Source organism: Eurytemora carolleeae, unplaced genomic scaffold, assembly GCF_000591075.1.
Source record: "Eurytemora carolleeae unplaced genomic scaffold, Eaff_2.0 scaffold1076, whole genome shotgun sequence".
Lineage (NCBI taxonomy): Eukaryota > Metazoa > Arthropoda > Copepoda > Calanoida > Temoridae > Eurytemora > Eurytemora carolleeae.
In genome coordinates this window covers 57,106-72,103 of record NW_019396980.1, presented here as the reverse complement: position 1 = coordinate 72,103, position 14,998 = coordinate 57,106, and the positions used below count along the sequence as shown (strand labels likewise).

Here is a 14,998-nt window from a genome sequence, read left to right as displayed (position 1 = left end):
GATATTTTCTCCTGTTCTCATAGAATAGCGTTGTCGTTGTCGTTGTCGTTGTCGTTGTCGTTGTCGTTGTCGTTTTCGTTTTCGTTGTCGTTGTCGTTGTCGTTGTCGTTGTTCGTTGTCGTTTTCTCGTTGTCGTTGTCGTTGTCGTTGTCGTTGTTAGTATATTGTTGTATATTGTTGTTATCGTGATCATTATTATTATCTGCAGGGTTGGATCACGTGACTGCACGTGTCTCTGGGTTAGAATTGAACATGGCGCAGATGACAAATCGTCTCAACACTATCGAGTACCTACTCCAGGTATAGGAGGGATCAGTAGTCAGTATTGAAGGGTACAGTGAGAATCTTAAAACTCAGAAATAGGAAGACGACTTCAAGACTAGTGACTTAAAAATTTACATACTCAAATGAACATGAGACACAACAGACCAATTTCACATAATGTATGATTTAATAAGTGTCTAGTAAAATTAGTTGCTTTGTAACAACATCAAATACACTTAACTATTGCTTTAATGTCGTCTTCCTCTTCCACACTTTTCTGTGTCTCACTGTAAATATATTTTTTAATCATTGGTCTAATTTATCCGAAAAGTATCTAATAAAAGGCACGAAGATAATTTTTTTTATAAAATAGGTTTTTTAATTAACATCTTAGTTGTTTTTAGTAACTAGTATAGTAAACCACTTTCTGCTTAACTCTACTTTATCTTCGGTCAGTGTACTGCAGATTACTGCAGTACACACCGTAAGCTCAACTGAGGGTGATAGGCTTGTTTCTGAATTAAGAAAATTAAGGTTTTATCAAACCATTCTTGTACTTAGATGGACTGAACCAAGCTGAAAGTGTACAGCTGCAATCAGTTGCTAAAAAATAAAAAGATTGTCTCCCAACATTTTTTGATTTTTGATAAATTTAGAAAATCCGCCAAAATATAAAATTTAATCGGTAAATTTTTTGTTGTTGTTTTATATTGTACAAAGAGAAAAAAAGTTCACAAATAGAGCCACAAAAAATTGAAATAGTAGATGGGGGCAAAGCACTCAAAAGCTTAGTTTCGTAGAAATCTGGGTCTAGTCAGAGCCCTTTTCAAAAATAACCGCCAAAGATGGAAATTGATTTCCAGTTAATAATCGACACAAATCTAGTGAGCACCAACGGCAACAGGGCGAGGGCTATCCCGATGACTACGTCACAATCCAACTGCACACTCTTCAATACTAGGCTTGTGGCATTTATTTAACTGGTAGATTAATATCCATCATTTTGCTTTTATTTTTAATGACCGGTAGCTCAACCTTGATTATTACGGAATTAAGGTTGATTGGGTATTATTATTACAATTACTCTAGATGGTTGTGACCCGTGAGAGTGGTTGGTTTGACCGCAAAGCTAGTCTTACCCTTCCGATTCTTGCCTGCGCTGCAGTCCTCATAGCCAGGGTTAGTTTTTCGTAAATATTATTTGCTTGATTCGTAAATAAGTCTAAAATTTTTAGGTTTTTTATGAGCGAAGAAGATTGTGAAAATTTTTGTTTTTGGTTCCTTCTCTGTTCCTTGTAGATGAGTATGTTACAGTGGGAATCATAAAACTGTGGAGTAAGAAGACGAAGTTTAGACGCAGGCTATTTTTTAAATAGTTCAACAAACATGAAACACAGCAAATGTGCAGTGTACACAGATCAATTTCACCTAATTAGTCAAGCTACTACAGTTCGTCCCATATCATAATAGATTATCTCCAAGCTTAGACGTCAAAATAAACACATATTACAAAAAAATCTAGCATTTTTTGCAAGAAAATTGTTATTTTAGCCTTATTTAGTTTTGTTTCCCCCGAAAATGGTAATTTAGACCCATTGACGGTCAAATATCATGTGGGACACTCTGTAGTTTAAAATTTGCTTTACCTGCAAATACACACAAGTTAGCTTAAATGTCGTCTTCCTTAGCCGTAATTTTATTGGTGCCTTTTTTAATTTGACCTATCAATTCCAGCACCCTTAGTACTTAAGTTAATATGTCAATCTGAAAAATTTTTTAGTTTATTATTTTTTACAACTTCCAGAAAACAAGTTTTTCAAATAAATTTTTTTTTTATATAAACCCTTGATTAAAAATAGCAAGATAGTTTAAAAGCTGAAGAAGTTAGAAATACAAAAATTGCTCGAATATTTTTTGGGGTCAAATGAATATCTTAATTTTTTGTTTACTTATTCATAAATTAAGTTATTATCATATTTGTTTAGTTTGGTTAGCAAATAGTTTTACTTCTATCATTATTTTTCATGAGAAAACGTCTTATCTAAAACTGGTTTTTATATCAAATAAATCTTCTATTCCCCCGGAATGGAAAAGAGCAAAATCAACCATTATCAAGATGTACATTCTATACCTAACATATTAAAGTGCAATAATACTATTTTTAATAAGAATTGTTTTGGGACCATACTGTGTACAATATAGTAGTAGTACTAGTAGTATAATGATTTATACTGCAATTCTTAGAAATATTGCAGTTAATATCATTATTATTATCATTATTATGTAATAGATATCTACCTGGTTGTATGTATATCCATTCATTAATTACAAGGTTACCATTATGTAACATATATGTAATTAGGGGGCATTTTCCCTTCACAATTATTTATAAGAAACTTTAATCAAAACAAATGTAATTGTGAAATAAAAAAAAGTATTTTTTGCAGATGAAAATTTTTAATTCAAATATTGATTTTCTTGACTTTTCTTAAAAAAAAAAAAAAAAATTTTTATGTTGTTAACAATGACACTGAAAAACTGTCACAGATTTTATTTTGTTTTATTGTTATGACTTAGATTTTATTATAGCGTTATGTATATGTTTTGTTATCGTTTGTTACATGTTGTGATTTTCTGTATTTTGATTATTATGATTATTATTATTATGTGATTTTTGGTCAACTGGAAATTATTGATCTCATCTGATTTTGTCAATTTATACATTTAAAAAGTTGATTTTTAGTTTGTTAAATAGTTCAAAAGAACTTATTACTCGTCTCAAATTCTGAACATTCTAAGCTTCATATCTTTGCAACCTTTAATCGTGTACTTTTGATATTTTAAAATTTGTATTTTGTCAGATCAAATAGTCAAAGTTTAAATTTTACACTTTAAGATTGAAAAGATATTGGGGTGAACAAAATAAGCGTTTTTGCAAGTAACCAGTTTTTTTTAAAGTTCAAAGTACTTAAAGTGACTGTAAGTTTAATTTCAAGTAACCCTCTTTGCAAAGATGGCAATGTCCGATTTTCACCGGTACCCTGGAAAACCCTAATCTGATAATAAATGTGAAAAACCGTAGTTTTTCTGACTCGAAATGTGTTTTTTTCTTGTGTGAGTTTCTCCAATTTCCATTGCCTCTCATAAACAAGAAATGCGCCAGTAACTTTCGTAGAGAAACCGCAACTGAAAATAAACAGATTAAAGAAACAAAAACATTGATATATAATTCATACTTGATCAGACAATGCTTTCAAGGGAACCGTTGAAAATCGGGCATTTTCATCAAGTTGCCACTTGAAATTACGTTGACAGTCCCTTTAAAATCAGTTTAGTGTTTTCACAAGTTTTAATCCACCAGCTTTCTTGTAATTGTATGAACAGGGGTATATATCTATGTTTATATATATAAATTTGTTGAAAAGGGTTTTATATGGAATAACCTCTTTAAAATTCAAACGTTAATATTTTTTAGTCGGAATTAATTCCAGTCCAAGAAGCTTGAAAACCGCGTGCGCGCCGATTTAGAAAATAATTTTCGATTCAAAAGTTCTAGTCTACTTTAGAAAATACCATTTGTTTTTAAATCAAAACATGGATTGAATGTACATATACTTACTTAGTACTTACCCCTGTTTTAAAATGAAGCACTGTGATAGTACCAATGTTAGTTCTAGACCGTTTCACTAAATAATAATTGTATCTGTAGATATGTGACCGATTCACTAAATAATATTTGAATCTGTAGATATGTTTCGACAATGGAAATTTCAAAGGTTAAAACTAAAAATGTCTTTTCAATGTTATTTTTCTTTAAGTCTTTTGGCGCTTAGTTGGCTCCTATGGCAATCTTGTTTTTGTTCAATAGTGCTAAATTATGACTTAAACATTTTTTATTGCGGAAAACTTAAAACCAGAAAAAAATAAAACGTTACAAACTTGTGAATTGGGCATTGTGCACTATAGTCTGAAAATTATCCTTATATTAATCTCACCTAGTCATGTAAACTTCCAAATAATTCGATGGTTCACATTGTACTTTTTGTAAAAAACACTGTGCTGGATTGTTATATTGTTGTGTAAACAGTGGACTCTATGTACTGGTGCAATGTATGATAGCTGTAGTACACTATAGAAGGTTATTTTACATTGTACTCAATGAGTAAAAATATGTTCTGGTTACTGTATGTTGTTTACAATTAGGCTGGTAAAAGTTCTGTGAACGAACCGGTGTATCTAAATTAACAAATTAACGGACATTTTTCGTTAACGAGCTGAACCAGTTGTAACCAATAGTTTTTTAACGAACAGTTAACACAGTTACTTTAACTTTAAACAAACGGATTGAAAAAACGTGACCAGCCCTATGTAAAGTAACTATACTGTACTGTGTTATACAGAGTATACCATATCATATTGGATTTTTTCCAAGGGTTAACGCCAAATTACGCACATAATTTTTGAAAAACCTATTATTTTCTGCAAGGGAATTAGCCTTATGCAATTTTTCAATTCATTTTTCTTAGATTTTCTGACGTAAATCGTAATTTAGAGCCATTAACGATCCATTATGATGTGGGACACCCTGTATATTCTGAAAAATTGTGATTTGATTGATACTTGATAGATATTTGATACAGCGTAGATAGATTTGTAATTGTAAAGCGAAAACTATGTACAATGTACATAGTTTCATATATTAATGTACTTGTTAGCTGTTTCACTGTTAGCTAGGGATAATTGTGAGGTTTTCAGATAAAAATGAGCCGTTTTTGACTAAATTCAAGATTATTAAACAGGTAAGACAGTGTTAATGACCGCTATGTATTATAAGGATTACCTACCTTGTTTTAATACAGTTATTTTTCAATAATTACTATTTTTTAATGCTGGAATGGTCTTTACTTTCTTCATTACATTTTCCCCGGACCGATCGGATTTTCTAATTATGAGGATTTATAAATATTCTCTCTTTATTGGTCAGTTCAATCTAATAACAAATTACCACGTGTCATATTTTTGAATAAGTTATCACAAATATTTTATCTTGTTTATCCAGAAAGAAAAGTTCTATTTTAATTTATTGCTGTGCAAAAAATGGAGGAAAAAATATAGGTGCAGTTAGGAAATTAAAATCTTGTTTTTGTTTTGATTTTAAACTAATAGGTCATATTTTGCCTCTTTAGCTCGTGTATTTTCTTCACGAAGCTTCAAATATAGGTTTCTGGTTTCTAATTAGGTTTCTTCTATTTGAAGATATTTTTGAATGGTTAAAAAAATCATATAATGCTTTAATTTCAGTTCTGTTTACGCTTAAATATTTAAAAGAAACCGTTAACTATTTTTTTGTTTATCATAGTTTAAAAGGTTGAATTTTTATTCTCAAAGCTTTTTAAAAAAAATCCAATAAATCCTAAATCTTATCATATTGTCAAGTGATAAAAAGTTTTTCAAAATGTTGAATGTAAAACCTAAAAAAAAATTGAAAAGGGGTTGAGATTCCTGAAATTTAACTTGAAAGGTTTGATTTGTTACTGAGATGTGTTTTTAGATTTTAAAGGTTTCCCTCTTCTGCACAGAACACAGAGCAATGACCTTTTTATAAGTCCAAGAAAATATTTTATTCATTTATTTCAGTCAGCTTCTTGTTAAAAACGTTTTTTAAAATTCTTACTGCTGAAGCAGGGTTTACATGATAATTGAAAAAAGTGGAATAATTTAAGCCCACTAGTTCCTAAGTTTTCTAAAACAAAATAATTCAAATACACATCCTCTGTTCTATATATTTCTAATTCTAATGAAATTTGTCAATAAATAAAAAACATGTTGTTTTTAAAAAACTGTTTGAAGTTTGATGGCATTTATCTTATTAGTTATGGAGGAAAAGAACATAGGAATAGCGAAGAAAGAAGATCGGTTGGAAAGGAGTAACCAAAAAGAGATAGAGATGAAAGGAGAAGAAGAAGAAGAAGAACAAGAACAAGGAAGAAAGGTTCCTAATAATCTAGAGTCCCTGCAACTTGCTAAGCGTGCAGAAGATTTAGCAAAAACTGTAAATGGCAAAAAGTAAGTTTTATCAAGTTATAAATCAAAATTGAATGGATTCTTAACGCTGATCTTGGGCTTTTATAATTTGCTAAATATTTCTTACTTAAACTTATTTTGCCAGGGAATTGTACCGAGATACTGAGACTTGGTCAACTCATCAAGAACTTGCTAAAATCCTGAAAAAGATTATCATCACTGATCTGGACTTTGCTTTGGACAGAAAGCTGGAGCAGCTGCTTTGGAACTCCTGCTTCAAAAACTATATTTCTCATCTCCAGGTTAAAAGTAAGGATAGAAGAGCTAAGGACAGGGGTAGTGCTCAAGTGACACTCTCATGGTTCCTTGAGAACGCTTCTGGGTTCTATATCCTTCTTCTAGAGGAGATTCGATTTGCTTTTTCACTCTCCATTCCATTTCTTCATTCTGGTAGTCCATATGGTACTACTGGAGAGAAGTTGGTTGGGGAAGAAGTATTCCCTCCCAGTCCTGCCTCATGCAATTATATCTGTCAATACTGCCTTGTTCATCTTGGAGATATAGCTCGGTACAGGAACAATATCCAACAAGCAGAGACATTCTACAGGCATGCCATAAGTATGGCGCCCTCAAGTGGGCAACCTTATAACCAGATAGCTATCCTAGAAGCAAATCGAAGTAACAAGCTGTCCACAGTCTATTTTTATGTTAGAGCTGTAAGTCTAAGCTTTCCATTTCCTGCTGCCTTCATAAATCTGAATAAGCTTCTCTCCCGGCTAGCTGGCCTTGGAGAAGCTGAAGAGAGAGAGCCCAGGCATATCCACTACATTTCGATAACATTTTCCATGATCCTTGCCCATAATGAAATTACTGAATACTTATTTTTAGTTAATATGTAGAATAATGTTGAGATTAATTTAAGTACTCCTTATTTTAGACAAAGTTTAGTATTTCTTTTGGGGGAAAAAACTATTGGACCTTAAATCTGTGACTTCAGCATTTCAACAGTTCCTTTCTGGTTTCCGCCTCAATTTGAGACATGGTATGAGTGAGATTCATCTTACTTTTTATAAATTTCTAGTGTCATAATTGATGCAAGAGATGTACCTCTTTCCTCACGTTCAATGCATGTGCCCTCCCAACTGAAAAGTTTCCGGAGTGGATATTACAATTGCCATCACAAACAAAACTTTGACCCTCTTAAATCCTTAACCCTATTCCTGCTGGGGGGGGGGGGTCAATTTGACCCCCCTTGTAGTTTTTTTTTACATAACATTTTCTGTTTTTTCCTACATACCCAAAGCCCTCCCTTTAGGCCTTAAACCGGACTTTAATACTAACTGCCTGAGTCCTCAGGCACACTGCCTGAATTACTGTTTTTTCCTGTAACAAACTAAATCTTTGTTTTGACCCACTTCCACTTGTCAGATTTTGATCAAATTTAGCTTTTTGGAAAGTCTTTGACATAAGGAAACGAATTGCACAAGTTTTGCGAAAAAAATTGCAAATTTTTTGCAAACAACCTGTCAAAGGAAATTTGGACATTTTTAGTTTTTCTTGATTAAAAATCAGGTTATTTAAAATTTTGCAAATATTTTTGCATATTTGAAATGGCATGGTCAAGGGCTTTTCAAAAATGTATAATTTTTTATTTTTTGGACAAATTTTTTTTGCAAACATTTTTACTATATAACTGTATTTTGCGATAAAAAATTCAATTTTTGCAAATTTGCAATTTTTTTTGCAGATTCTAAAAGCAGAGCACAAGAGCTTTCCAATGATGTATCATTTGTCATATTTGGACATAAAACATGGGATTTAGAGGGGGGGGGTCAAATTGACCCCCCCCCCAGCATATCCTGGTTTTCAAGTACCCCAGCAGAGATAGGGTTAAAATCTATATTTTGATCTAACAGTGGTGATGATATTAGAGAACGAACAGCTAAGGTTACCCAGCATACATTTATCCCACTCTTCCTGCGAGTCCATGGGTTACTTCAGCATAGTGTACATCTCAGCATGTGTGTCAAGTTCTGTAGACTTCTTACAGACTCTTTAACTTCTCTTATAGCTACGGACTCACTTTCTACCTGGCAGTTACTTCAGGGACATATCCAGCACTAAATACTTCTTTGTCTATGTACTCATGAAAAAAATCTTGGTTGGGTTTTTTTCCTTTTTAACATTAGCCTGTTCTTAAAGTAAAGCTATTTTTTCTTTCACAAGAGATATTTCAAATGAGACTTACAGTCATTTCATTTAATACAAAAAAAGAACCTTGTATGGATATCATTTATCAGGCAAGTTGCAAACTTTGAACGCATTGAATTCAAAAAATGTAGCAACTAGCCTGCTATATGAGATTGTAAAACAATAGACAGGCGTCAGTGATTAATTGATAGGTTGATTCGTGGACTTGTTGACTAATGCCCTTAACTCAGACATAGTATTTGCAAACATACACAATACATTATTTAAACCTGCAATAAAATGCAGGTATAGTAAAAATAAATGAAAATGTATAAATGTAGTTGCCTAATTAATAATATATCTTAGTAGTTTTTTGTGTTGGAGTGATACGGCGGATTAAAGATCTAAGGGTTTGATGGAATAGTTTAAAGCATTTGTAAATACTTCTGAAAATATAAACCCGGTTGTTTAAGTGGATTGCAAAGTTATTTATGGATTTGATCCTTCACTTAGTAAAACGTTTCTCTATTAGTTGTTTGTTTTTTTGGAGAGTACAGATAGATTTGAGCAGAGACTTGCTTTGGTTTGGAGTTTCTCCGAGAGGAGTTTTGGTAAAGACCACTAATGCGGGAGAGGGGGGTTAGAAATTGGATTTATGATCAACAGAGATACAAGCAAGGTCCTTTTTTTGTATTAGAGGAAATGACTGTAAGCCTCATTTACAATATCTCTTGTAAAAGTAAAAATATTTGTCAAGCTTGGAATTTGTCTTTATTAGATGATCTCCATTAATATGTGGGTTTGGGATCAAGCTTCAGTGTCTGATGACCGGGAGCAGTTATCTAGGGAGGAAAAGGTGAGTATGGCTGTGTGTGCTGACCTGCAAGCTGCAGTTCTGTCCTCCTCTCTTTTACCAGTTTACACAGTCAAGAAGGGAGATGACTTGGTAGATTACTTTGCTCTGCCCGCAGTGAGAATCCTTCTGGAATGGATTCTACTTCACCCTGAAGTTCTAAGGGAGAATAACGAACAGCTGTTCTTCAAATGAATTAATTCTCTTGTTTTTATTTGATATTTTGTTGTATTGTTACAGTATCTACAAGTTATGTGTCTATTTTTGTGTCTTCTGTATTTTCAATGTTTGATATTCTCAACTCAATAGAGAGAAGGGGTTTACCAGCCGTCCACAGATCTGGCCAAGCTTAGCAAGACTTCTCAATGAGGTTCAAATTCTTCTACCTGGTAAGTATTTAAGCATTCTTAATCTAGATCTATCACTAGCACTATTATCTTTATTTGGCAGTTTAAATGGTAGTAGCGGAGTATCATTTGAAAGTTTTATTTAGTTTCTTAAAGAATCATAAAGATTCTTAAAGATTCTTAAAAAGATGGCAATACCCGATTTACAACGACTCCCTTGAAACCTTAATCTGATCAAAAATGTGGCTTGAAAATTGTCTATTTCTATAAATTTATCCATTGATTCTTATTGCTTATACATCAGCTTCTATAGGACTAGACTAATTTTCCGTAGACCGTAAAAAATCAATTTCATTTCAAACAAATCATTCAGATATAACAACCTATAGTCATCGATTATCTTTCGCCACATTTGTATATAGTTTATATTTTATAATATTTTTTAAATAATTTGTTTTGAATTTGATTGTTTCGCTTGTCGCTTACGCAACTATCAAAGAATGCCGCGTACCAATCACATTTTTCAAAATCCGTAAAAAACGTTTCTAAAAAATAAAATATAAAAAGATTAATTAAAAAATTCATAGTAATAAATTCATAGTAATACGACTGTTTAAGCAATAGGTGAACTTTAAAAATAGGAAAAATAATAATATTTTTGTCATAGATAAAGATAGATTGCGCATAAGACGACATTTTTCATCTTGAAAGATATAAATGTACAGAGATGTTTTAAAGATATTCCTTTTATATAGATTAACTAGGTCGGTTGTGAACATTGGCGGTTCTTATGTCATTGAGTACTTGTGGTGTACATGAGTTCTGTAGAGAGAAATTTAAGTTAGTTAAGTCTTTCTCATGTCCTTCTTCAGTTCTCGTCAATATGATATATTGCTCAGTGAAATATTGTTGTTCAAATAGTTCCATTCCCGGAGTTATTTTACACTCTATTATGAAATCCATTAAAACACCAAACCACCCCGCTTATCATTGAAGTATACTTTGACCCCTAGAAGTATGAGTTCGCGGACTGTACAATTCTTGGTGATTTTGCGTACATATGCTATCTATGTTTATTTATTTATCTATGATTGTTGTGTTGATAGGTTATGATCATAAATACTCTTCAATTACAATAATATCTTCTTCATAGGGAGAGTACTGAAATTTTTGATATTATAGTTCTATAAATTTCAGACTAATTCTATTTTCTCACGTGGATACATATTTCTGATTGGGGTGGGGCTAATCAGATTAATCGGTAGATATATATATGCTCAAGAAGGAGGACCACTGTTGGTTAGTCTGGTCTAAAGTCAGAAAACGTCTTTAAGTATAGAGTGACATAGTTGACTACTTTGATTAATTAAATATTTTTTTGAAATAACTCAATATTCATTTTGTCAAGCTTATCATTGGTTTAAGTCCTAGGAAATAAATAAATGTGTCAGTTTTAGCGCTGTAAACTCCTAAAAATCAATACAGTTAGCCCTTATTTCTAGAAGATTTTATTATTATAAAATTGAAGAAAATACAAAAATTAGAATTTTTTATTGTTTTTTTGGGCTGGTTTTTTTTTATGCCAACCCTGATTTTGGGCAACCCAGACTGCCTACACTCTACAGGAAAATAAAGCATTATTATTTCTTACATTTTGATTCTGTCAGAAAGGTTTTGCCTCGTTCAAACTTCCTTATAAAAAAGTTTTAAATAATTATTATTTTCAGGATATGATTGTGATACTTTAAAAGATTACCCCTTGCCTGAAGAATATGACCTTCAAGCCTTTAAGCCAATTGCAGCATCATTTACTAGCCTGAACTTCAAGCAAGTAAACTCAGGCCAGATCTATGACAAGGATGAGTTAGCTCATCTAAGATTTTATAGACTCCAAATGATTGGAGAGAAACTGTCCGAAGATCCATACCTTCTCTTGGAGAAGGATGGAGAAGAATGGAGTGCTTTAAAGAGAGATTATATTCAGGTGAAAACAATGGTTCCTTGTAATGATGTTAAAAATATATTTTAGAAATTGTATTTATCTTAAATAGTAAATAGTAAATGAATAGTAAATAAATAGCCTTGCAGTTCATGGAAAAGCATCCTAAGCTGTTAAGTCCTTATTTCTTTCTTCAGTTTGTAAATTCACATCGAGTTTGGATTGTAGGAGTAGTTCGTTAAAAGTATGATTTTATTTGGATAATGTTTGCTGTTTATTAAGAATATTAATCATTCATGAACATGAACATGAACATGAACATGAACATGAACATGAACATGAACATGAACATGAACATGAACATGAACATGAACATGAACATGAACATGTTGAAGACGAGGACTTATCTGAGGCCCTTGACACCGAGAAAGGGGAGAATGATTCAAGTGAAGAAGATGAAGATGAAAGTGACACTATACAATGGGAGGAACAGGTAAGACTATCGTGTTCAGTGTGCATCAAAGAGCTCTTCTGATTCAGCCTGAAGAGTAAACCTGGATCCAATGATGAGATAATGTTAAAGTTGTGTTAATTAAAGGGATTCTTAAATGGACTCTAGGTCGACTGAGGTCCAAAATGATGACCTAAATTTTAATGATTCTAGTTAAAGGGACTGTAAAGGAAAAATGAAAGGGGTATAGGCTGAAAGCTAATCACTTTAGCTCTCGATCGCGACAAATGAAAGTTATATCTGATGTTCCTATCTCGAGAAATTGATTTACAACTTTTTCAAATTTATACGAAAATTAATATATATATATATACAATTTTGTATAAAAGTAGAGGGTTTAAATAGAGCAAATTCAGCAAATATGCAACCAATCTGAAAACTATGATATCCCAGAGAAAGCGAATTGTAACTTAGGTTTAATCCAATTCTAATTTTATATTTGTTATTTCTATTTTTTATAGATTTAATTCATAATATTATTTATACTTCCTTGTTACTTGACCAGAAGTTCCACCAATGACAGTGCAGTAAAGTGGTCACGTGATACAGACGGAGACACGTAACCAATATACTGCTCTGCCATTGGTGATAGTTCTGGTCACGTGATTTAAGGTTAAGATTTTCTAAATTTTACATATATGAATTTTCGTATAATTTTAACACGGTTTTATATCAATTTCTCAAGACAGGAACATCAGATAAAACTTTCATGGGTCGCGATCAAGAGCTAAAGTGATTAGCTTTCAGCCTATACCCCCTTTCATTTTTCCTTTACAGTCCCTTTAAACACACTTAACTATGCTTTTTAAGCTTAAAATATTTATTATCATTATAATTTTGATAAAAAGGAGCCAATATACTGATCATCCCTTCATATCACTGGTTGTAAAGATTTCTTTTCCAGAATAGCAGTGGGTCCAAGGGGATCCTTAAATCCAAACCTGCGGTCCAAGATCCAGGAACTGTTGCAAGTGCACCCAGATATAGGTAAAGAAGCTTACAAGGCTTTAAGTTTGCATGGCGCTTCGTCCTTCTTATTCGTGTAATGAACCTCTTTATGTCATTTTTAAACGTAATGGAGCAAAAAAAAAAGTTTCTCAATTTTTCTTTTTTGTTTGGGAATTTCCTTACTTTTAACGCGATATTTTGGGATAAATTTGTTATAGAATAGAATTTGTTCAGAGCACGGCAAAATGTAGCGATGGCGGCCATTTTGCGCGCCAACACTATTTCTGTTCCTGATCAAGATGAAGAAAAGGAAGACGAGGAAAAACAGAAACGTGTAATGTTCAAGACGCCGAGTCCTGTCATTGTCCAGGTTAGGCCTAAATACTAAATAGCATTGTCAGGGGTGTTATGTATCAATATCTTCAAATCGTTTATAAAAGAAAAAGTAAACAGATAGAAAGTTAAATTGAAGTAAAAGAAACTACTGAAATAACATTTGACAGTTAGTGATTTTGCGAGTTTGATGGCAAATACATTAATTTCTGGGAAATAAAGTTAAGAAAACATTACAAAGAAATGGCTAACCTTTTTTCCCTTTAATTTTTCAAAAACCATTTAAAAATTGACCATTAACTATTGCTGCATTAAAAAGATCTGGAAAGTTTAAAAGAATGAACTTAAAAAAAGACAACTTAACTTAGGAATATCAAATCATAGTGGATAATGATAACCATGATTTTGGAGAAAAAGATCAAAATAAGAAATTCATATTATAAAAAGGAATGATTAGGCGTGATTTTTAAAAATTAGAAAATAATAACAAAACAAGTTAAAATCATTGTTTTAGAATATTTCATTATGCAAGAGTCCAATGAATAATAAGAAACGAATTTTAAACAACATATTTATAGGCGAATACTAAAACGTCTGGAAAAGTGGAGAGTAAGACTAATGCCGCTAAATCTACCAATGGCGGAACTTCTAAAGCGAGCTCCGCCAAACCAGAGGCGGGGGGCGGAGTTCCACTCAGTGTCTCAGAGTTTGATTTCACTAAACCTCCACCAAGTTTGCACAGTAACTACAGGTAGGGTTGTTAATCGTTATTAAAAACGACCGGAAAAACGATCGTTTTCGTTTCGTTAATATTTTTTTTAATTGTAGTTATTATTTTTAGAAAAAACTATCGTTTAAAAAAGCTAAACACCCGTTTTAAGCTTTTAAAAAACGGAAAACGATCGTTTTTGAAAACATTTGTTTAAAAAAAAATTGGCTTTAATAAATCTGAGTTTTCTGACAGCTAATTTAATTCTTTTCAGGAAGATAAATTATGAATGATGATTTACATTTTTTTTTTTAGCCTGAATGTTTTCTGACCTGGGATTTTCCGACCAAAAAATGTATTTTCTCTTTAAAAGGTCATTAACGATCGTCAATGAAGGTTCGTCGTTAACGGTCGTTAATGAAGGGACGTCGTTAACATTCGTTGAAAAACAAAAAACTATTTTTTTTAAACGATCTTCTTTGAAAATAATGTTGTTTTTTTAAAACTCGTTTTTTTCTTATTCGTTTTTAAAACGAAACGATTGTTTTCAAAAAAGTATATATGAGCTTGTCTTCAAATATTTAAATCAATTATGAACACCTCTAGTTATAATGTAAATTTGTCACACAAAAAACAAGTTTTCAACGTTTTTTTGCGTATTGCCTAATAATTTTACTCATTCTTAAAGAACCTGTCAAATCTTTCGTTGGGATGTTTAGAAAGATGAAAATTTCCCTGTATGATAATTGAAGGACTGCAGTATGGTTTTGGTGAATTATATTGACGTACTAAGCCTAGGGGTGTCAGAAATGATTTTTTTTGCACTTTTTTGAAAACGTTCAATATACCTAAAAAAGTTTAATTTTGATAAAACTTTTTG

General features: G+C 32.0%; 2 protein-coding genes across 4 annotated transcripts in view; both read left to right on the top strand.

Annotated features, from left to right (window-relative positions):
- LOC111710746 (uncharacterized) overlaps positions 1–5,011 on the top strand; it is a 12,524-nt gene extending 7,513 nt beyond the window's left edge. Inside the window, exons 13-16 of one of the 3 annotated variants that reach the window (XR_002767120.1) lie at positions 209–300; positions 1,354–1,443; positions 1,500–1,926; positions 2,410–5,011. Coding sequence is in view for 1 of the 3 variants with exons in the window: in XM_023484865.1 (XP_023340633.1) it covers positions 209–300; positions 1,354–1,443; positions 1,500–1,526 (209 nt within the window). In the remaining 2 variants the exon portion in view is untranslated. Of the gene's footprint in view, positions 1–208; positions 301–1,353; positions 1,444–1,499; positions 2,077–2,409 lie in introns of those variants that run through there. The other 2 variants (XR_002767121.1, XM_023484865.1) reach the window with 2 other exon arrangements.
- The window catches only part of LOC111710744 (protein SMG7), a 17,576-nt gene continuing 7,576 nt past the window's right edge, over positions 4,999–14,998 (top strand). The window contains exons 1-11 of the mRNA XM_023484863.1: positions 4,999–5,063; positions 6,138–6,330; positions 6,434–7,102; positions 8,220–8,394; positions 9,257–9,495; positions 9,641–9,720; positions 11,406–11,662; positions 12,006–12,110; positions 13,033–13,115; positions 13,311–13,446; positions 13,988–14,160. Coding sequence (XP_023340631.1) covers positions 6,140–6,330; positions 6,434–7,102; positions 8,220–8,394; positions 9,257–9,495; positions 9,641–9,720; positions 11,406–11,662; positions 12,006–12,110; positions 13,033–13,115; positions 13,311–13,446; positions 13,988–14,160 — 2,108 coding nt within the window. The 5' untranslated portion in view covers positions 4,999–5,063; positions 6,138–6,139. The remainder of the gene's footprint in view (positions 5,064–6,137; positions 6,331–6,433; positions 7,103–8,219; positions 8,395–9,256; positions 9,496–9,640; positions 9,721–11,405; positions 11,663–12,005; positions 12,111–13,032; positions 13,116–13,310; positions 13,447–13,987; positions 14,161–14,998) is intronic.